Below are 17,724 nucleotides of genomic sequence, written 5' to 3'. Positions count from 1 at the left end.
GAGTGTGTGGCATAGGCTCTGTGCTCAGCAAATGGTAGTTATTAATTTCACTATTCTTTTTTTTTTTTTTTTCAACGTTTATTTATTTTTGGGACAGAGAGAGACAGCGCATGAACGGGGGAGGGGCAGAGAGAGAGGGAGACACAGAATCGGAAACAGGCTCCAGGCTCTGAGCCATCAGCCCAGAGCCTGACGCGGGGCTCGAACCCACGGACTGAGAGATCGTGACCTGGCTGAAGTTGGACGCTTAACCGACTGCGCCACCCAGGCGCCCCTTAATTTCACTATTCTTAACAGCGGTTCCCACAGCAGCTCTACTTGTTCCGGCCTTATTTCAAACTTGTTTTACAGACAAAAACAACTCAGAGAGGATAAGTAGTTTCTCCAAGGTCACAGAATTAGTAAGTGGCAGAGACAAGATCTGAACCCTGGTCTGCCCAACTCCAAACTCTGACTCCTTGAACTCCCCTGGGGAGAGGGAGTGGTGTTGGCCTCAGCATTGCTACCAGGGACTCGCCCAACTGCCCAGCCCCCCAACCCAGGGACGGTGCTATTACTCTTGCTCCTACCCTAATTCAAAGGGACACAGTCGGGGGGAGTCTGCAACTTGAGTGCATCAAACCCAAGACTGCTCCCATTTTACAGGTGCTGAGAGTGAATCCTTAGGGTCTTTCCATTCACTGGAGGAGCCTGGCAGATCCCAGCCTTCATTTGAAAACTCCCTAGAGCTGGCCCACCTCTCAACCCAACTACCATCCGCCGGCATGGACTGATAACTTCCCACCTTCTAACTTACTGATCAGCTGTGAAGTAAGTTCAGATTTCCTATTCAGATAATGATAGAAGCAGAATTGTTTTCTACAGTTATGCACTTACTTGATTTCCAGAGAGAATTTGACATTGGCAGGTGTGTGCTTATTAACAGGAATATTGTAATTGTAGTTTCCAGAGCTAATTATGGAAAAAAATAAAACCACAAATCAAAATACACAGGAAAGGCTTCAAAAGGCTTTTGTTACTCACTAAATACTATGTGAACTGTGAAATGCTCTATAACAAACACAGAAAATCAAATTTAGCACAGGAGAGTTCTATGTTTTCCAGAGATGTACCTGTCAAATTTCAAAGTGATCTCTTTTAGGTCTTAATATATAAAATATACCATAGAGATTTATGGTTTGTTAGAACACACAGACAAAATGACAGGAAGCCAAATCCCAGGCCAAATGCATAAAACTGAGCACACCGGAAATGACTCCAGTCCCTGTTAAGGAGACACAGATTTCGGAGGACAAATGAGGCAAAGGCCTCAAACTAACAATCCCTCTGGAAAGGAGGACTGGAAATAATGAATACCAGCTTTTCTATCCTGAATCGCTCCCTTTTAGGCAACATTAGCAGGAAATACCACGCACGTTCAGAACTTGAATCAACTAGTGTTATTATAGTCTGAATCACCATTTCATAAGGGAGGAAACTGCACCACAGAAGGACTTATACAGAGACACGCCCCCAGCCCCCCGACCCCCACCCCCACACACACACACATCCCCTTTAAGAGAGATACTTGGGAGAAAGCGGGACTTCCTGGGACTCATACTGGAATGAAAACCCCAGCAGAAAAGCATATTATATCTAACACAAATTCTTATGTCCAGGCCATACCTTGAATTATATGGAGAAACAAAACCAGATAAGTTGGAAAAAGAGCCAGGGTCATTTTAGATTCTCTTTAATAACACTAAAGTAGGTTGTTAAAAATGAGGAAGCAGTTGTTAAAACTGATCTGAAGTGAGATCAGGAGAGCCTTGTTCTATCAGAGGAAGCTTAGATAAATGGAATTTACTTCCTACCACATGCCCCCCAGCATCTGCATGCAGTAGCATCTCACAGATGAGAAATGGACACTCAGGGGGAATGAACTTACCTCGTCAAAGTTCTGGTATTTGAACCTGAATCATCCTACTCTTCTTCATTATGTCACCCTAACACAGTAATTACTGTCTGTCTCTGAATTGTTTAAGCTCACTGAAGCTCAGGTTCCTTAATGGCAGAATGGGGATCAACTAGACCAACCTCATAGGGACTTTGTGAGAATTCGATGACATAACGAATGTCAAAGCCATGAACAAATCATAACGCACCAGACAACTTATTTTTAAAGCTCAGTATAATCAAGCCTGAAGCCTGAAGCCTACATTACATTAGGTTGAAAAAAGCAATAAGGCTGAGAATGCAAAGGATTTGTGACACCAGTTCCAAATACAGGGCCTTGCCTTTAACCTAGCAGTCACCCAGTACATATTTATCAAAGAAAGAAAATTATCTGCCCACTCTTAATGCCTTCAACTTGCATATTGTGCTTTCTGAAGCTACTTGTACTCTATGCCCCTAAATGCGTCATTACCTTACGGCACACGACAGACATGGATGTTGCTGATAACTTTTTCAGTATCTGGATTTTTTTCCTCCTAACTGAAAAAGCTAAAATAAGCTATATTATTTAGCAATTAAAACAATGGTATTCCTTGTTATTAAAATGTGTAAATGTCAGCTCACTCATTACTTGGAGCCATCAGTAACAATGTCTTTCTTGTCTATAAAATTAACCAGCAGCTCTGGGCCTATGGTATGTGTCCTCAGAGAGTCAGCCACAGACCTGCCCTCTAAGCTTTTTGCCTTGGCTTTACCCATTAAAGTGGGAGACTGGAATCGTGGGAGCCTTGGTTTATTGATATTTGCTAATACCAACCATTTTATGATTCCCTCGTCCACCGTGTAACAAATGTGTTTTCACTTAAGGAGCAATGTAAGCACACATCGATTTTACCATGTAGTTCTAGCTTTCATTCCAGTCTCAGAAACCCAGAGCCCTGAGTAAATTCCAGAAACAATCGAGGTATAATGGGGAGGCTTACCCACCCGCACTGGTGGTCTCCATTGCAATACCGATGATCTATTACTTGCTGGATTTCCATAATCTGAATAGAACTAATGGTTGTGTCAATCCCTGAATTGAGAAGAAATAGAGAAAAGAAAGTAAACTCTTCTGCAGAGGACAAGAGTATTGTGCTCCAGCAAAGTCTCCAAATTACTGAATGTGAAATAAGAGTTTCCTAGATAAATGGGTTCCATTTGCATTCAAATGGAAAGAGAAGGAGAAGGGCAGGGAGAAGCCTTCTGTTGTTGTTGTTGTTATAGTAAATTTTAAGAAAACTAATAAAAATCCAGGTTCCAATAGGCAGCCTCATCGCATCCAAAAGAATTTCTGGACCCTGGAAGTCCTACTAAATTGACATTTATTGAAAATGGAGAGTACAATATGAAATGCCATCTGGCCAATAAAGATGGCTTTTAAAAACTCGGAAAACAGAAAACAAGCTAAAAATACAGTTAGAATAGAAAAAAAGGTAGAGAGTTCAAATAAATTATTCAAATCCATGGAGATAAACCTCAACAGGTCCAGTAGTGAGAGACCAACTCTAATGTCTCCTTAACGGTTAGGTGGGCGTTGATTCTAAAAGCATGATCCCTATGAGTGTTCTGGCAGGGTGCAGCCTTCATCCCTGTTCCTCACTCCAGTGATGCTTTTACGGCTTGTTGTTACTCTACCTGGCTCCACAAAGTCAAAGAATAGTCACGTAAATGTAAACTCACAGTCAGTCCCCCAGTCAGGGCTGGTTAGCGCATCTCTTGCCAGGAATGACATGCTTCTGTCTTCTGAAGAAGAAAATACTCTGTCAATCTTTAATGCTTGGTCAGGATGAGAAGAAACCTAGTAGGAGCCCCTCTTTGTCTCTGTCAGTTGAATGTTTCCCCTCACTTTCTCTCTCCCACCTTTCAACCCATCCAATCCCTACCCCATTTCTTACAGATCTAGCATATTCTCACCTTCTTCCAAGAAGCCATCTGTTTTGGGTTGATGTGTGTTCCCCAAATTCTTACGGTGAAGCCCTCACCCCTGAGAAGATGACCGTCTTTGGAAATAGGGCCTTTAAAGAGGCCGTGAAGTTAAAACGAAGCTGCTATGCTGGCCCTACTCTAATCTGACTGGTATCCCTCCCCATAGGAAGAGACAAACAGAGACACTAGGGGTGTGCAGAGACCAAAGATCTTGCAAGGACACAGCACAAAGGTGGTCATCTGTGAGTCTAGGAGGGAGGCTTCAGAAGAAACCAGACCTCCTAACACCCTGATTTTGCACTTCTGGCCTCCAGAATTGTGAGCAAACAAATTTTATGGTTTAAGTTGTCCAGTCTGTGGTATTTTGTTATGGCGGCCCTAGCAGATCAGATCACTGCGGCCCACAGTCCCCTCCTTTCCAGTGTCACAGCATTACTACTGAACCATCCATATGGTGATTAATTAGTGATAGATCTGTCTCCACATCCAAAGCCTGTCATCTCTGTTTTATTATTTAACTCGTATGTATTTTTGCCCTTTCTTGACCACTCCAGAATAGGGAACCTCTATTAAAATTCTTTGATTCCTCTGTAACTCCTACCATAATGTGATCCACACAGGAAAAAAAGAACACTTAAAACTCAAGGTCAGGACTGTGCTGCAGCTGAAGAGAAGAGTCAGATCACTGGTGCAGGGCCAGAGCTCGCTTGTGAGGAAGGAAGTGGGGGAGTGGTTTTGACCCCGTCATAGCCGAAAAGTCATTTTAAAAGCAATTTTGGAAAGGTAACTATTCAGATGATTGTTGTTAAGGCTTTGGGGAAAAAAACCCTAGATATCCTTAAAGTGAATAGTGAAAGCAGTTATTTAGTGGGTTGCTAAACAAGCTTTTAAAAAGAATTTTAAAGTTTTTGCATTTTTTAATTTTGCTGATTTTTCTCAAGTATGTGTACTCTTTATTCCTTCGTTTGCATTAAATAATATGTTTATATCTCTCTACACAGTTTTGGGGAAAACACAGACAGTAACCTCAATTAGGAAGAGACATAAGTTAATACAATGTGTGCTACTCTCAGGAAGAAAAGAGAGACAAGATCTATTCAACTTTCTGTATGGAATTTCAGGATAGAAAGCAAACGCAAGAGCGCACGTTACTTGGGGGCCATCACTCCTAAGTAAATCTGCCCTGGTTAGTACTTCTTACACTAGGCACACAGGCTTGTTTGCCTGTCAGCAAAACCAACCGTGAGCTTCTGGAACATCACACACATCCTGTGCACTGCCATAGCCCCAGGCAAGGCAATGCTGGGCTCTCCGCAGATGCTCAACAAATATTTGTGGGAGGATGGAAGGAAGAGAGGCAGGGAAAGAAGAAGAGCCAATCATATACCCGGTAGAAAAATGTTTCCTCTTACACACTCAAAGGGGAAATTGCCAGCGGATGGGTACGGACGATGCTGGGAATGGATATGGGAACCTGGGCTCCTTTGCCCCATTGGCAAACGGGAGTGAGATGGAACTTGAAAGAGAGGCAGCTTTCCTCAGGATCTTGCCTAATATGATCCTTTTCATTAAGAAGAAATGGATCATGATACATGAGGATTTCCTAGAAAATTGAATATATATTTCCCTTTAGATATAAATATATGTGCTGCCTAAAAGGCCTCTAGATTTCTTGGATTCCAGCTATTTCAATAATAATTGTCAGTACACATCCCCTGCTATGAGTTTTGCTTATGACTGCTTCCACAGAAGGCTGTGAATTTATAAAGCAAATGAGGCACGAAAAGAAGGGGAAACCAGGGGTGCCTGGGTGGCTCAGTCGGTTAAGCGTCCGACTTCGGCTCAGGTCATGATCTCATGGTTCGTGAATTCAAGCCTCACATTGGGCTCTGTGCTGACAGCTCAGATCCTGGAGCCTGTTTCAGATTCTGTGTCTCCCTTTCTCTCTCTGCCCCTCCCCTGCTCCTGCTCTGTCTTTCTCTATCTCTCAAAAAATAAATAAATGTTAAAAAAATTTTTTTTTTAAAAAAGAAGGGGAAACCAGAACTTCTCCATCCTGTATGCTTTTATTCTTTACCTTTTTTTTTTTTTTTTTTTTTTTTTTACTTTCCCGCTGAATTTGCAGAAAAGGGCTCATTATAAATTTTGACAACAGAACTACAGAGTTGCCTCACTTCCACACAAGCATGTTTTCAGGTTCTTGGACATAGAATCCTAAGATAGGATGTAGTATCTTATGGGATAACTGTATTTTTTAAAACAGTAATTAAAAGGTAAGGTTGAGGAGAGATAATCTTGCAGATTAGAATTATGAAAATGGCAGGATTGGAAATAAATTTTAAATCTCCTATAAAACACCTCTAATTTCTCACCTCTCTGAGGCAAGACTATTGAATTCTGAAAGGCTGGTTATTGGAAAACCATAAATTCTCCTGCAGTCATATAGGGGTGACTCTCATTTTACAAATGCCTTCCAGTAATATTCACTATAAACTTAATATACACTCCTAGTGGTTTTCCCTGTAAAGTTGGAGATATATTTCACAATCAGTGGAAAAGATCTCCCAATAAACTAAATTAGAAACTTGTGGAGAGGAGAGATTTAAGATGGCGTCCAACCAAAGCATATCCTCTTGTGGTAGAATGTGTCTATAGCATTACTTATAAAATTGTGCTCTATGGCTAAGTTCCAAAGCAGCATACCTTTTTCTTTCCTGATTGAACCAGACCCATGCCAAGAAAAAGTCAATGAGCCCAACCAATTGATGACTGAGTCCTTTAACACAGGGAACCATTTTATTTTAACACAGGGAACCATCTGCTTTTCTCAGAGTACTGAACTCCAAAACAAAATAAGCAGGAATTCCCATGCCTTTTAGCTTCATGAGATTTTTTAAATCTTCACCAAAACTCTGTGGAATCCACAGATTTTTTTTCCTCACAAGCTCATTACTTTGTAATATCTAACTCTATTTAAAAAAATCTTTATCGGTTCCATAGATTAAAATCTAATCCCTCACACTCAGTTGGTGCCTCAGATTAGAAGCTCAATGTTCCAAAATACCCACTCTCCACATCCTGATTAGTCTTCCCCAAACCTTTCATAGTAAGTGGGAAGAGGGTATAAACTTTCTGACGACATTTTACACAATCAATTTAGGCCCAAAAGAAGAACAATAGCTTGTGCTCAGCATATCATAAAAATGTGATGGTAAACTGCTAGATATTACAATTCATCTTACAGAGTTATTCCAAATTGTTGTTTTTTTGTTTTTCCCTTAACCCTTGAATTTTATTATTTTTATTCCTTAATTTTTATTATTTTTTTATTACTTAAAAAAATTTTTTTATCTTTATTTATTTTTGAGAGACAGAGCACAAGTAGGGGAGGGGCAGAGAGAGAGAGGGAAACACAGAATCCAAAGCAGGCTCCAGGCTCTGAGCTATCAGCACAGAGCCCAATGTGGGGCTCGAACCCACAAACCATGAGATCATGACCTGAGCTGAAGCTGGATGCTTAATCAACTGAGCCACCCAGGCGCCCCGATTCCTTAATTTTTAATCAGTCTTCAATGCCTCAGAAACATCTGGTTGAAAGAATTTGCCTGGCTTTCTCCACTTTCAGATTTAGGAACCCCGGTGTTATACAGTGGTCAGGACAAAGAGGGAGGATGGACCAGCAGCAGAAGAGAAGAGGCTTTCTTTACACCCCCAGAAATACCCCACAACAGGGACATCTCAATGGCTATAGGCTAACCTGCGGGAGGCAGATGCCGAAGGGGCTTTCCAGAACCATAGAATGAATACTTTCTGATTCCTCTAAAGCTGATCCCGAGTACATGTACACACTGTGCCCAAATAAATGGACGCACGATGGTAGATGGGAAGGAACCCAGGACAAGGAGACAGAGGACTCAAATTCCAATTCCAACTTTGCCAGTAGCTTACTGCAGATCCTTAAACAAGGTCCTGGGCCTCCATTTCATCAGCTGTAAAATGGGTAAGCTGGTATAAATCAGAGGTTTTCCTGACCTGGGGACTCTGGAACCCCAGGTGATGGCATAAAGTGGTCAGTGGGGTCTGTGGACTTGAAAAGTAACAACTCTCCCACAGATGTGTACTATTTTTCAAGTATTGCTGTTGGACTAACAAAAATATTTTTGTTTTAATTTTTATTTATTTATTTATTTATTTTCAATATATGAAATTTATGGTCAAATTGGTTTCCATACAACACCCAGTGCTCATCCCAAAAGGTGCCCTCCTCAATACCCATCACCCACCCTCCCCTCCCTCCCACCCCCCATCCACCCTCAGTTTGTTCTCAGTTTTTAAGAGTCTCTTATGCTTTGGACTAACAAAAATCATTTGATTACAAGCTTAACTGAGTTTACAGTAACATTCTCCCTCTAGGTGTTTTCTCAGTCAAATGATCCTAAAAGAATAATGAATTAATAGTGGATTCTATGGGTCGAAAAGTTAGGGTGCCACTGGTGTACTGCCCTCTGACATTCTACAACTCGAAATCCCCCAAAGTGTGCGGCTTTCCTCAACAGGATAGTGAAGAGAACTGTGAAGTGAAGTGAAGAAAATCCTTTCCATCTTTCTCCAGCCGAAAGAGAGAAGAGGGAACAACTTTCCCAGTGTATCAGGGAGCCTGGTAAGGCAGGACTTAAATTTCATTTTTATTTATTTTTATTTATTTATTTGAAAGACACATCTCTTTTTTTAATGTCTATTTATTTTTGAGAGAGAGAGAGAGCATGCACACATGAGCATGCAAGTGGGGGAGGGGCAGAGACAGGGGGACTGACAGTAGTGAGCGTGATGTGGGGCTCAAGCCTACAAACCACGAGATCATGACCTGAGCCGAAGTCGGATACTCAACTGACTGAGCCACCCAGGTGCCCCTCAATTTCACTTTTAGCCAGACAACGCTGATAATTGTGTCTAGTAGAACACAGCCAGAGATTGTGGGGCAGACCTTCTTTTTTTAGGAGTCTCTTCAGTGTCTCCCATACTCATGGAAATATAAGACCTGCAGATACCCCCTGTTCCAGAGAAGAGAGCAATAAACCTTCATCTGGTTTGATAAGACTTCTCTTCCCTCCATGTGAAGAGCTGGTTGCCACAGGAATGAGTTTGCTTAAGGGTCAAGAACCTTTTTGCAAACGAAGATTGGATCTGTCCATGACCTCTTCCTGTACAGGATCCGTTGTTACACATCTCTCGTGGGTGAGGTAGTCTCTTCTGAGGACTGCTCTCAGAAAAGGACACCAGGCATATCCAAGGTGGACCCCGAGGTAAGAAAAGAGTTTACCAGCCACAAGTTTCCATGTGCTTTCACAAGAGATGAAGGCTGTGGGGGATTTTTGTAACCATACTGGATTTTTCCATGTTTGAAACTATGGAGAATATGCTGACTCAAACGAATTCCTTTCACATCTTTGTGAAAGTAGTGATGCATCTTTGCCCTGTAGTGTCGCATCTCTTGCCAAGTTCAATCAAAAGTTGCTTTCATGGGAAAAATAGTGCAAGCATTGCCTTCTATGGGTACAGGGAAAAACTCTCTATGTCTCACCTCCTTGTTGGAAAGAATGGGGATAATAACAGTGCCTGTCTTTTAGGTTGGTGAGGACTTGAAAGGTTTACTCATGCAGATTACTTATGGCAGTGCTTTTGTATACATTACTACCTCATTACATGATAATGATAATGGCGGTGGTGATGGTGACAATGATTTGTACAAGTTATTTATTCAACTCTACGATATAAAATAATGTCAAAAGGAAAAAGAAATTACATTGCTGCCCCAAAACCTCAACCACTGACCATATTTTACATGTCAGTCATTTGGACTACTCAAAAATATTCTGGTTCATCTTCTTCTAAGCGTATGTTAGGTCTGCACTTTATCAATCGTTTTTAAATTAGACCTGACCTACGTCACTTGGTTTGGCCAATAAAGCGTAAGCAGAAGTGACATGTGTTATACCTAGGTTGGAACTTTAAGAGCCAGTGCACAATTTGCCTTTTCTCTTACCTACTGTTACAGAGATGGTAGAAATATGTATTGAGATGGAGTCTCCATTAGTTAAGTTCCAAATGACATGATGAGCAAGAACCCTCTTTTGACCCATATTTGACATAGAAAGAGAATCAGCAATACATTTTTGCCATATTAAGTCACTGTAATTTGGAAGTTGTTGCTACAACATCCTGATATATAATCCCTACTAATATGTACGTATTGCTATTATCAGCATTATCATCATTATTATTTTATATACTTGTTGTGTGTATGCAGAAGATTTCCAAAATAATAATGAATTAGTATACATTTGGATATACTACATATGGTTTTATAGAGATAATTACACTTTTAGCCCTTACTCAAGTTTCCATAATGTTTTCAACATGAAAATTCTGTTACTCAAAAACATTCTGTGTGTGTGTCTGTGTGTGTGTGTGTGTGAGTGTCCCTAGAAGGTAGAAGATATTCTGAAAGTGGTTGTGATTTTCACTGACTGGCAACTTACCCTGAACTCACTGGATTTCCAAAGCCCTTTACATTTTTCCCTACTTGGTTTGGGCAGAAAGCCCAGCTACGACATCATTTTATAAGTTCTAAGTGAGCCAGAAAATCTACCCAATCCACACATGATTACTTTACATGTTCTACTACTACTATCTTTGCTAGCAATGGACAGATGAGACTTTTTCACTTGAATCAACCAAAATTTCATCCCTGGGTGGGGGACTTAATATTACAGATGACTGCAAGTTTGTGTATTTGTGTTTTTAAAGATCTTGCCACCTCAATAGAAAACGATTGTCTGGAACCATTAACAGATCATGCAAGTAAATATTTGCAAAGAAGAAGAAAAAAAAATACACCTCAGGTTCAGAGCCCTGGTTGCTTCTCTTTGAACATCCTTTACCTGCCCACGGTCTCTGATGGAATTCCTCGTTGGAACGCCTTTGCACAAGACTTGAGAGGACTCTTCTCTTTCCCCAGATGGGGCAGCAGTAAGTCTCCTGACAAGGCAGAATCTCACAGAAAGTGATTTCTGGTACTCGGAAGGAGGACTGTGTGGTTGCCAGAGATGTATTAGGTGCTGCTGCAAAGTGTTGGGCAGAGCCGAGGGAAGCAACAAGGTTAACCTGAATGGCTGGTTCTTTTGTTGACAATTCACATGAAACACGGGCTGGGTTTGAGAGCGAGGAATGTGAAAATCTTACCTGAGGGGGAGGCTGTGGGTGGCAGGGCTGGCTCCTGAGAGCCTGTGATGTTGCTGGAGGAAGAAAACAAAATGATTAATGAAGGAGGCCTTCAAGACTACTTCTCTCCAAAGGAAAACAAGACCAGAACTCTCACCTCAGAGAGAGATTTGGGGCATGTCGGTCTTGATCTTTTAAGCTAAGGATGTAAAGGGAGACTATCGTCAAGGCACTGTTAAAAAAAAAAAAAAAGAAGAAAGCATTATGTGACAGATTTGAGTTCATATATATCTCACACAACCAGCTGGCCAACGTTCTCACAGGCCACACAGATGGGGGGAGGGGGGGAGGGGCAGCCATGGCTGACAGAAGCACCATGGAAACAGCACAGTTATGCTTCTCTGCCCTGGTGAGAGAAAACCCTCGTCTTCCTAGAGCAAAGAGGCTCCTGGGGTACTCTGCACCGATGGATTTTTCCAGCGAGTGGCCCCTTGGCCCTGGCAAGCTGCCTCAGCAGCGTCTGTCACCAGTGGAAGATTATAAGAGGAAGCTGTAAATCACTAGAGGCAGCCCTCTGCTCCTTGCAGGAAAAAGGCAGAGCAGAGTCCGCATCCCACTGGTGGAGGGCGTCCACACTGTGGCACTGGAAGATGAGAGGAGGCACAGATTTAATCAGCTGTAGATGCCAAACCCTTTGGCTGCTGCTCTGACATCTTCTGGCTGCCTGTCTTTTCAGAGCACAATACACCAAATTGGGGAGAGGAAGGAAAATAAATGCAATACAACCTTCATTTCCACACTGTGTGACTTCAAAATAATGACTATGTCCTTTTCCTCCAATGATCAGAACTTATATATTCAAATAGAAGCTTTTCTTAAAGGTTCTGAGCTTTGGGAAGCTATTCTTAACCATGCTCATGCATCCAAGCTCACTTAGCATTGTCTTCTTTGGGGGGTTCTGTAGCCCTCTCGCATGAGCCGCACCAGAAAGTCTGCCATGACATTACAATTCCACTGTGTGCGGGGTCTAACACAGGGTGACCTCACTTGACATCCTGCCAGCTCGACTTCACACCTGGTTCCCTACATTGGCTCCTTGTTATATTTTCCCCCATCAAAGGTGGTGGTTTACCATTATTAAATACACACGAAGAAATGTGCCACACGTTGGGATTCTACTCATAAAGAAAAAATTTCCACAGTGTTCTTAGCAGTAGCTGGCACAACTGCCCAGCAGGCACAACCCTGACTGGGAAAAGTGGTGCTGAGTCCCAAAGATGCCATCAGACAGAAGCTGTTGTATCACCCTGGCAACTGCTTGCTGTGGTCCAGTCTGCCTTATTTGCTCTCCCGTATCCCCCACTCTCTATCTCCCTAGGACTAATCCTTAAATACTCTTTCCAATTTGTTTCTGGCATCTACTTCAACGCATGGCCCAGAGAACTTCTAGGATCAAAGGATGAAATGGACATATCTGCTCCTTTCTTTGGGGGCAAATTCTGGTTTTGACCCTTCTTGCCACCACAGGCCAGAAACAAGATAAAAGCCTAATAACTTCCCGATTTTGATCTTAGCAGTCAAAAGTATTGGAATTCATAAGATAATTCTGATGAGCACATTTGAAAAGCAGTCTCTTTACATCAGAATTAGACTTCCTACAACCCTCCCATTGGGTTTTCATGGGAATCTATCTCTAGAGAATGCTAAATATGTCTGCTAAAGTAGACTCTCACACTCTCCTGCGTTGGGAATCCCAGCAGAAGAAGGCTCACTTAGGACCGTGAGAAAAGGACAACGGCTTCGAATGGGAATTCTGTCTCCTGGTGTCAGACACTTGGGGATGCTTCGTGCAGTGGGCTGTAGCAAGCGACAAGACGCTGAGGGGAGAGAAGGATACAGAGAGACTCACATCACCTTCTATAGCTAGGAAGCTATAGATCAAGGAACTAGATACACCTTGGCACCTTCCCTCACTTTGCTTCTGAAAACGACTGTCTCCCTTGAGGCAAGACCCAAAGAGAGTCCTTTCCCACACTCACCAAGCATTTTTTGAGAGATAGATAAATACCCCTTTGGCCATGCAAATAGCCTAAGAACAAGAAGGCCCAGAGGACACAGGCAAGGTGACCAAGGCCCAAAGGCTGAGGGGCCACCACTGCATCAGCAGAGCCTACAGACCAGGGCCCTGAGGAAGACGCCCTGCACGCCACTGAGGGATGCCCCCGACTTCCTTGCAGAGAGAGGATGGATTGCAGTCAAATCATCCACTGCTTGAACAGCAAATGCTTTTCCTTACTGTGTCTGCCTGCTTTAACTGCCTAGTAAATTTGGCTGCAATTTCAAAATATTGTACCTCTCGGGGTTATCTCATAGTCCCTTTGGTGTGAAGGCTTCACTGAAGAATCTAGAAGAACCCTAGTAAATATGAGTGTCTAGGGGAGAATACATTGTACCTGATTGCCCTCTCACAACATTACCCCAAGTAGACAGGAAAGAGAACGAAGAATTTGAGAGTTATTTGCGAGACTGAAAAAGACACACACACACACACACACACACACACACACACACACACAGGAAAGGCACAGTGAGTTGCTAAAAAGTATCAGTTAATTGCAAAAAAAAATCCTTCCTCTCACATTTAAGTACAGAAAGCCTATGCTTTTTTCTTCAGAATATGAGTTTAAGAAGGGCATCCCTTGTTGGGATGAGCACTGGGTGTTGTATGGAAACCAATTTGGACAATAAATTTCATATTTAAAAAAATTTTTTAAATAAAAATAAAAAGGGCTCCCTTATCTCTAAGTTAAATCAAAGGTCAATGTTCAGTTAAAGAGCCCCTTGTCTTCAAAGTAAATAGGTCAGTCCCCAGTTCATATATAAGAAAAGGAAGATGGGAAGGATAAAAGAGCTTGACACAGCATAACACTGACGTTTTTCTTACCAAAAGGCCATCACAGCAATGAGAGTTATAACCAAGGTCTGGAAAATCCAGTTAGGACACAATTGTTTTTTTCCTGAAAAATAAACCTGTAAAAGAAGATTCAGTAAGGAGCAGTGATAAACCATCAATGCTAACTGGGAGAAGGACCCCTGAAGACTCGCTCCCAGCAGGGATCTTTGCTGCTTCCACGGGCTGGCCAGTGTGCTCTCTTCAACCTATATTTCCCTCCTCTCTGCCTCCTGAAAACGAAGTTCTTTCAAAGCCTGCCTCAGGCCTCTCCCTTTCCTTGACACTCCAGGCTACAGTAAGCTCTCTTTTCCCTAGCACCCTGAATCCAGGACAAGTGTCTGTGCCGTTCATTTAGTGCTTATTCTTCAAGTTTTATGAGTGAAGAGGACCTATCAGACAAGATAGTGTCAGAACCCAGATGTTCATCTCTTTCACTAGAACACTTTTGAAAATAAAGTCTTCAAGAGACGATGGAATCAATTCCAGTGGAAGAAGTTCAGGCACCATGACAAACCATGGAAAAGACTTGTATGGTGAGAGCTAGTGAGTACTCTTTAAATCATACACATCAATATTCAATTCTGCTACCTATTTCTTTTTCTTTTTTCTTCTTTTGTGCATGTGCACAAGTGGAGGAGGAGCAGATAGAGAGAGAGAGAGAAATTCTTTTTTTTTTTTTTTTTAATTTTTTTTTTCAACGTTTATTTATTTTGGGGACAGAGAGAGACAGAGCATGAACGGGGGAGGGTCAGAGAGAGAGGGAGACACAGAATCGGAAACAGGCTCCAGGCTCTGAGCCATCAGCCCAGAGCCTGACGAGAGAGAGAGAAATTCTTAAGCAGACTCTATGACTAGGGTGGAGCCCAACACAGGGCTTGATCTCACAATGCATGGTGAGATCATGACCTGAGCTGAAATCAAGTCTTGGATGCTTAACTGACTGAGCCACCGAGGCACCCATTTGCTACCTATTTTTAAGGACAGTTCTGGGCCTGTGTCTTATTTATTCTTATAAATTCATATTCATATTCATCTTATGTATTCATTAAGCACTATTGTGTATTGCATTATGGGGGCTCTAAAAATAAGTAAGTTATAGTTTCTAGGAAGTAAAGGAGACAAACCTCTAAGACTGATGCATTTTGGCATAAAACCTTGCATATAAGGAATGGCCCAAGAACTATAGAATAGAGAGCTGTGTAATTGCTGTTGAATCTGGCTGAAAAGATAGCAGAGGTTTTCTGCCCATTTTAATACGGTGCTCCTTAAATAGGAGCTTTTCTATGAATGCAATAGAGAATATTACGTTTGCTTCCTTCTGGAGAGTAGAGGGTAGAATCATACTTTTGGTTGGAAAAGAATTGAAGGATGGTGGTACTTAAGAAATAGTTTGAAACTGGTCTGTATTTAAATTTCTTGGGTTGGTTATCTGAATCAATAAAATGTTCTTCAATGTTATATTAGGGTTGGGGTGGGATTAATTATACAAGTTTTCAACAAATACACCCATAAGGGCAGCTGGAAGCCACTCTGAATACTAAGAAGTGAATAGTTTCTACCATTCTTCCATCTCACTGGAACTGTTCAGAGGATGTCCTAAAAATGTGCTGTACAGAGAAGGAACTCAATGAAATTTGTTGAATTGATTGTAATTAAACAGCATTAGGCTCAGGATAAGAGTTTCCCCTCCAATCTACTCCCCATGGCTGCTGAATTATTTTAAATCTCCATGCTTTTGCTCCAAATCCTTTGACCTAGTATAGGGAAATGACCTAAGACATGGAGTTGGGCTTGGAGTTGGGTCCTGAACAAGTCATCTAAATGTCATTGATTCTCATTTCCTTCATCAATAAAATAGGAATGATAAAATAATACCTGCCAACATTTCAGAGTTATTGGGTGGGTCCAACTAACAGTGCAATGGTTCTCAAATTTAGGTCTGCATGAGAATTATTACAGAATTTATTAAAAACCTAGGGGGCGCCTGGGTGGCGCAGTCGGTTAAGCATCCGACTTCAGCCAGGTCACGATCTTGCGGTCTGTGAGTTCGAGCCCCGCGTCAGGCTCTGGGCTGATGGCTCAGAGCCTGGAGCCTGTTTCCGATTCTGTGTCTCCCTCTCTCTCTGCCCCTCCCCCGTTCATGCTCTGTCTCTCTCTGTCCCAAAAATAAATAAACGTTGAAAAAAAAAAAAAAAAACAAAAACAAAAAACCTAAAGGTCCTGGAAAATTCTGCTCAAAGGACTGAAGACCTTCCGATCTCACCACAACCATCAATACACAGTGGGGGTCACCCATCTACCTCTTGGAGGTAGAGAAAGAGAAGGAAGGAAGAGGAACACTAGATTGGAGGAGAGCTACTCAGGAGACCTCAATCTTTCTCCAGAACAAGTGCCACCATCGGCAGCTATGTGGAAGGCAAGGCAAGTCCCAGCCAGGCCTCTTACCATCTGCTAAGGTCCACCAACTGCTCACAACCAGCACTTTGCTCATTAACACAGCCACCCGTCCTAAGAGTAGCACATTCCACCCACACACATGTGTTTCAATGACCCAAGGATCATGGGGGCTCCAGGGAACAGAGGATACCTAGGCGTTGATGTCATGGAAGGGAAAGTCAACCTCAGAGAAATAGCCAAGACCTCATGCAAAGACAACACAAGGGAAGGAAAACATCCCCATTATTTGTACTTTATCAAGCTCCCTGGAAGACTCATAATATGCCGAAGTATGAGAACACTCAAGTTCTAGTAAGAGTGAACACTTGCATAGTACTTATTATGTGCCATGTTGTCTTGTGAGTGCTTTATATATACTAATTTATTTAATGCTCAGATAATCCTCAACAACCCTCAGAGCAGGTACTGTTATCATCCCCATCTTATAGAGAAGGGAAAAATGAAGCATAGGAAGGCTAAGTTCCTTACCCAAGATCACACAGCTAGTAAGTCATACAGCCAGGATTTAAACCAAAAAATATTTGGCTCCAGAATCTGTGCTCCTAACCACAATGCTATGTTGCCTCCCTTCTCCTGTCTGTAAAACAAAAGCACACTATACAACTTAGATGTTATTGTTATTATTCAAAAGGTTTTCATGGCCTACCAAGGGAATTCCATAACAGGTGGTCCAGGAAATTTGAGCCTTACCTATATTTTCAGCCTTACCTCCTACTCTCCCCCCAGCTGACTCTCACCTAATCCTTCAATGAAGCCAGTGCCGGCCCCCAGATTTTGCTTCTGCCAGCCTCTCTGGAACCTCTCCTATATCTAGCCAGAGCTTACTCCTCCTAGAAGGGCTGTCCCCATAATGCTCTGCAGCACTCTGAGCCTTTACAATATTTACCACATCCAGATACAACTGTTCTTGTATTGTTCTCCAATATTCCCTGGCCACCTAGAAATTCCTTTGGAGAAGAGGCCATGTCTTACTCACTTTTGTCTGCCTCCCACTTACAACAGTGACTGCAAGAGGTCTCTGAGTTGAATGGGTGCTCTTCAGTACCCACATAAATCCTCTACTCTGTGTCCACAAGCCAATCCCCTTCCCCACACGCATACCCAAGAGACCAAACTACTTAATGTGTTTAATTTAACAAAAAATGTTTTTAAGTTTTTTATTTAAGTAATCTCTACACCCAATGTGGCAC

At 42.1% G+C, this 17,724-nt stretch overlaps 1 protein-coding gene and 1 long non-coding RNA gene across 6 annotated transcripts in view; one reads left to right on the top strand and one right to left on the bottom strand.

Moving 5' to 3' along the window:
* Nucleotides 1-17,724, bottom strand: part of MYRFL (myelin regulatory factor like) — a 134,954-nt gene that overhangs the window by 3,111 nt on the left and 114,119 nt on the right. Inside the window, exons 16-22 of one of the 5 annotated variants that reach the window (XM_045465388.1) lie at nt 14,069-14,154; nt 11,282-11,356; nt 11,146-11,198; nt 10,845-11,021; nt 3,658-3,720; nt 2,923-3,010; nt 877-951 (exon numbers count right to left, since the gene is read on the bottom strand). In XM_045465388.1, coding sequence (XP_045321344.1) covers nt 877-951; nt 2,923-3,010; nt 3,658-3,720; nt 10,845-11,021; nt 11,146-11,198; nt 11,282-11,356; nt 14,069-14,154 — 617 coding nt within the window. Of the gene's footprint in view, nt 1-876; nt 952-2,922; nt 3,011-3,657; nt 3,721-10,844; nt 11,025-11,145; nt 11,199-11,281; nt 11,357-14,068; nt 14,155-17,724 lie in introns of all 5 variants that reach the window. The other 4 variants (XM_045465389.1, XM_045465390.1, XM_045465387.1 and 1 more) reach the window with 4 other exon arrangements.
* LOC123591300 lies at nt 282-4,255 on the top strand. Its single transcript, XR_006709215.1, has 2 exons — nt 282-810; nt 4,070-4,255. It is a non-coding gene; the product is annotated as an uncharacterized LOC123591300 (long non-coding RNA).

Source organism: Leopardus geoffroyi, chromosome B4 (genome assembly GCF_018350155.1).
Source record: "Leopardus geoffroyi isolate Oge1 chromosome B4, O.geoffroyi_Oge1_pat1.0, whole genome shotgun sequence".
In the NCBI taxonomy this organism is placed as follows: Eukaryota; Metazoa; Chordata; class Mammalia; order Carnivora; family Felidae; genus Leopardus; species Leopardus geoffroyi.
Note: the sequence above shows the minus strand (reverse complement) of the source record. Positions and strands in the feature narration are given on the sequence as shown.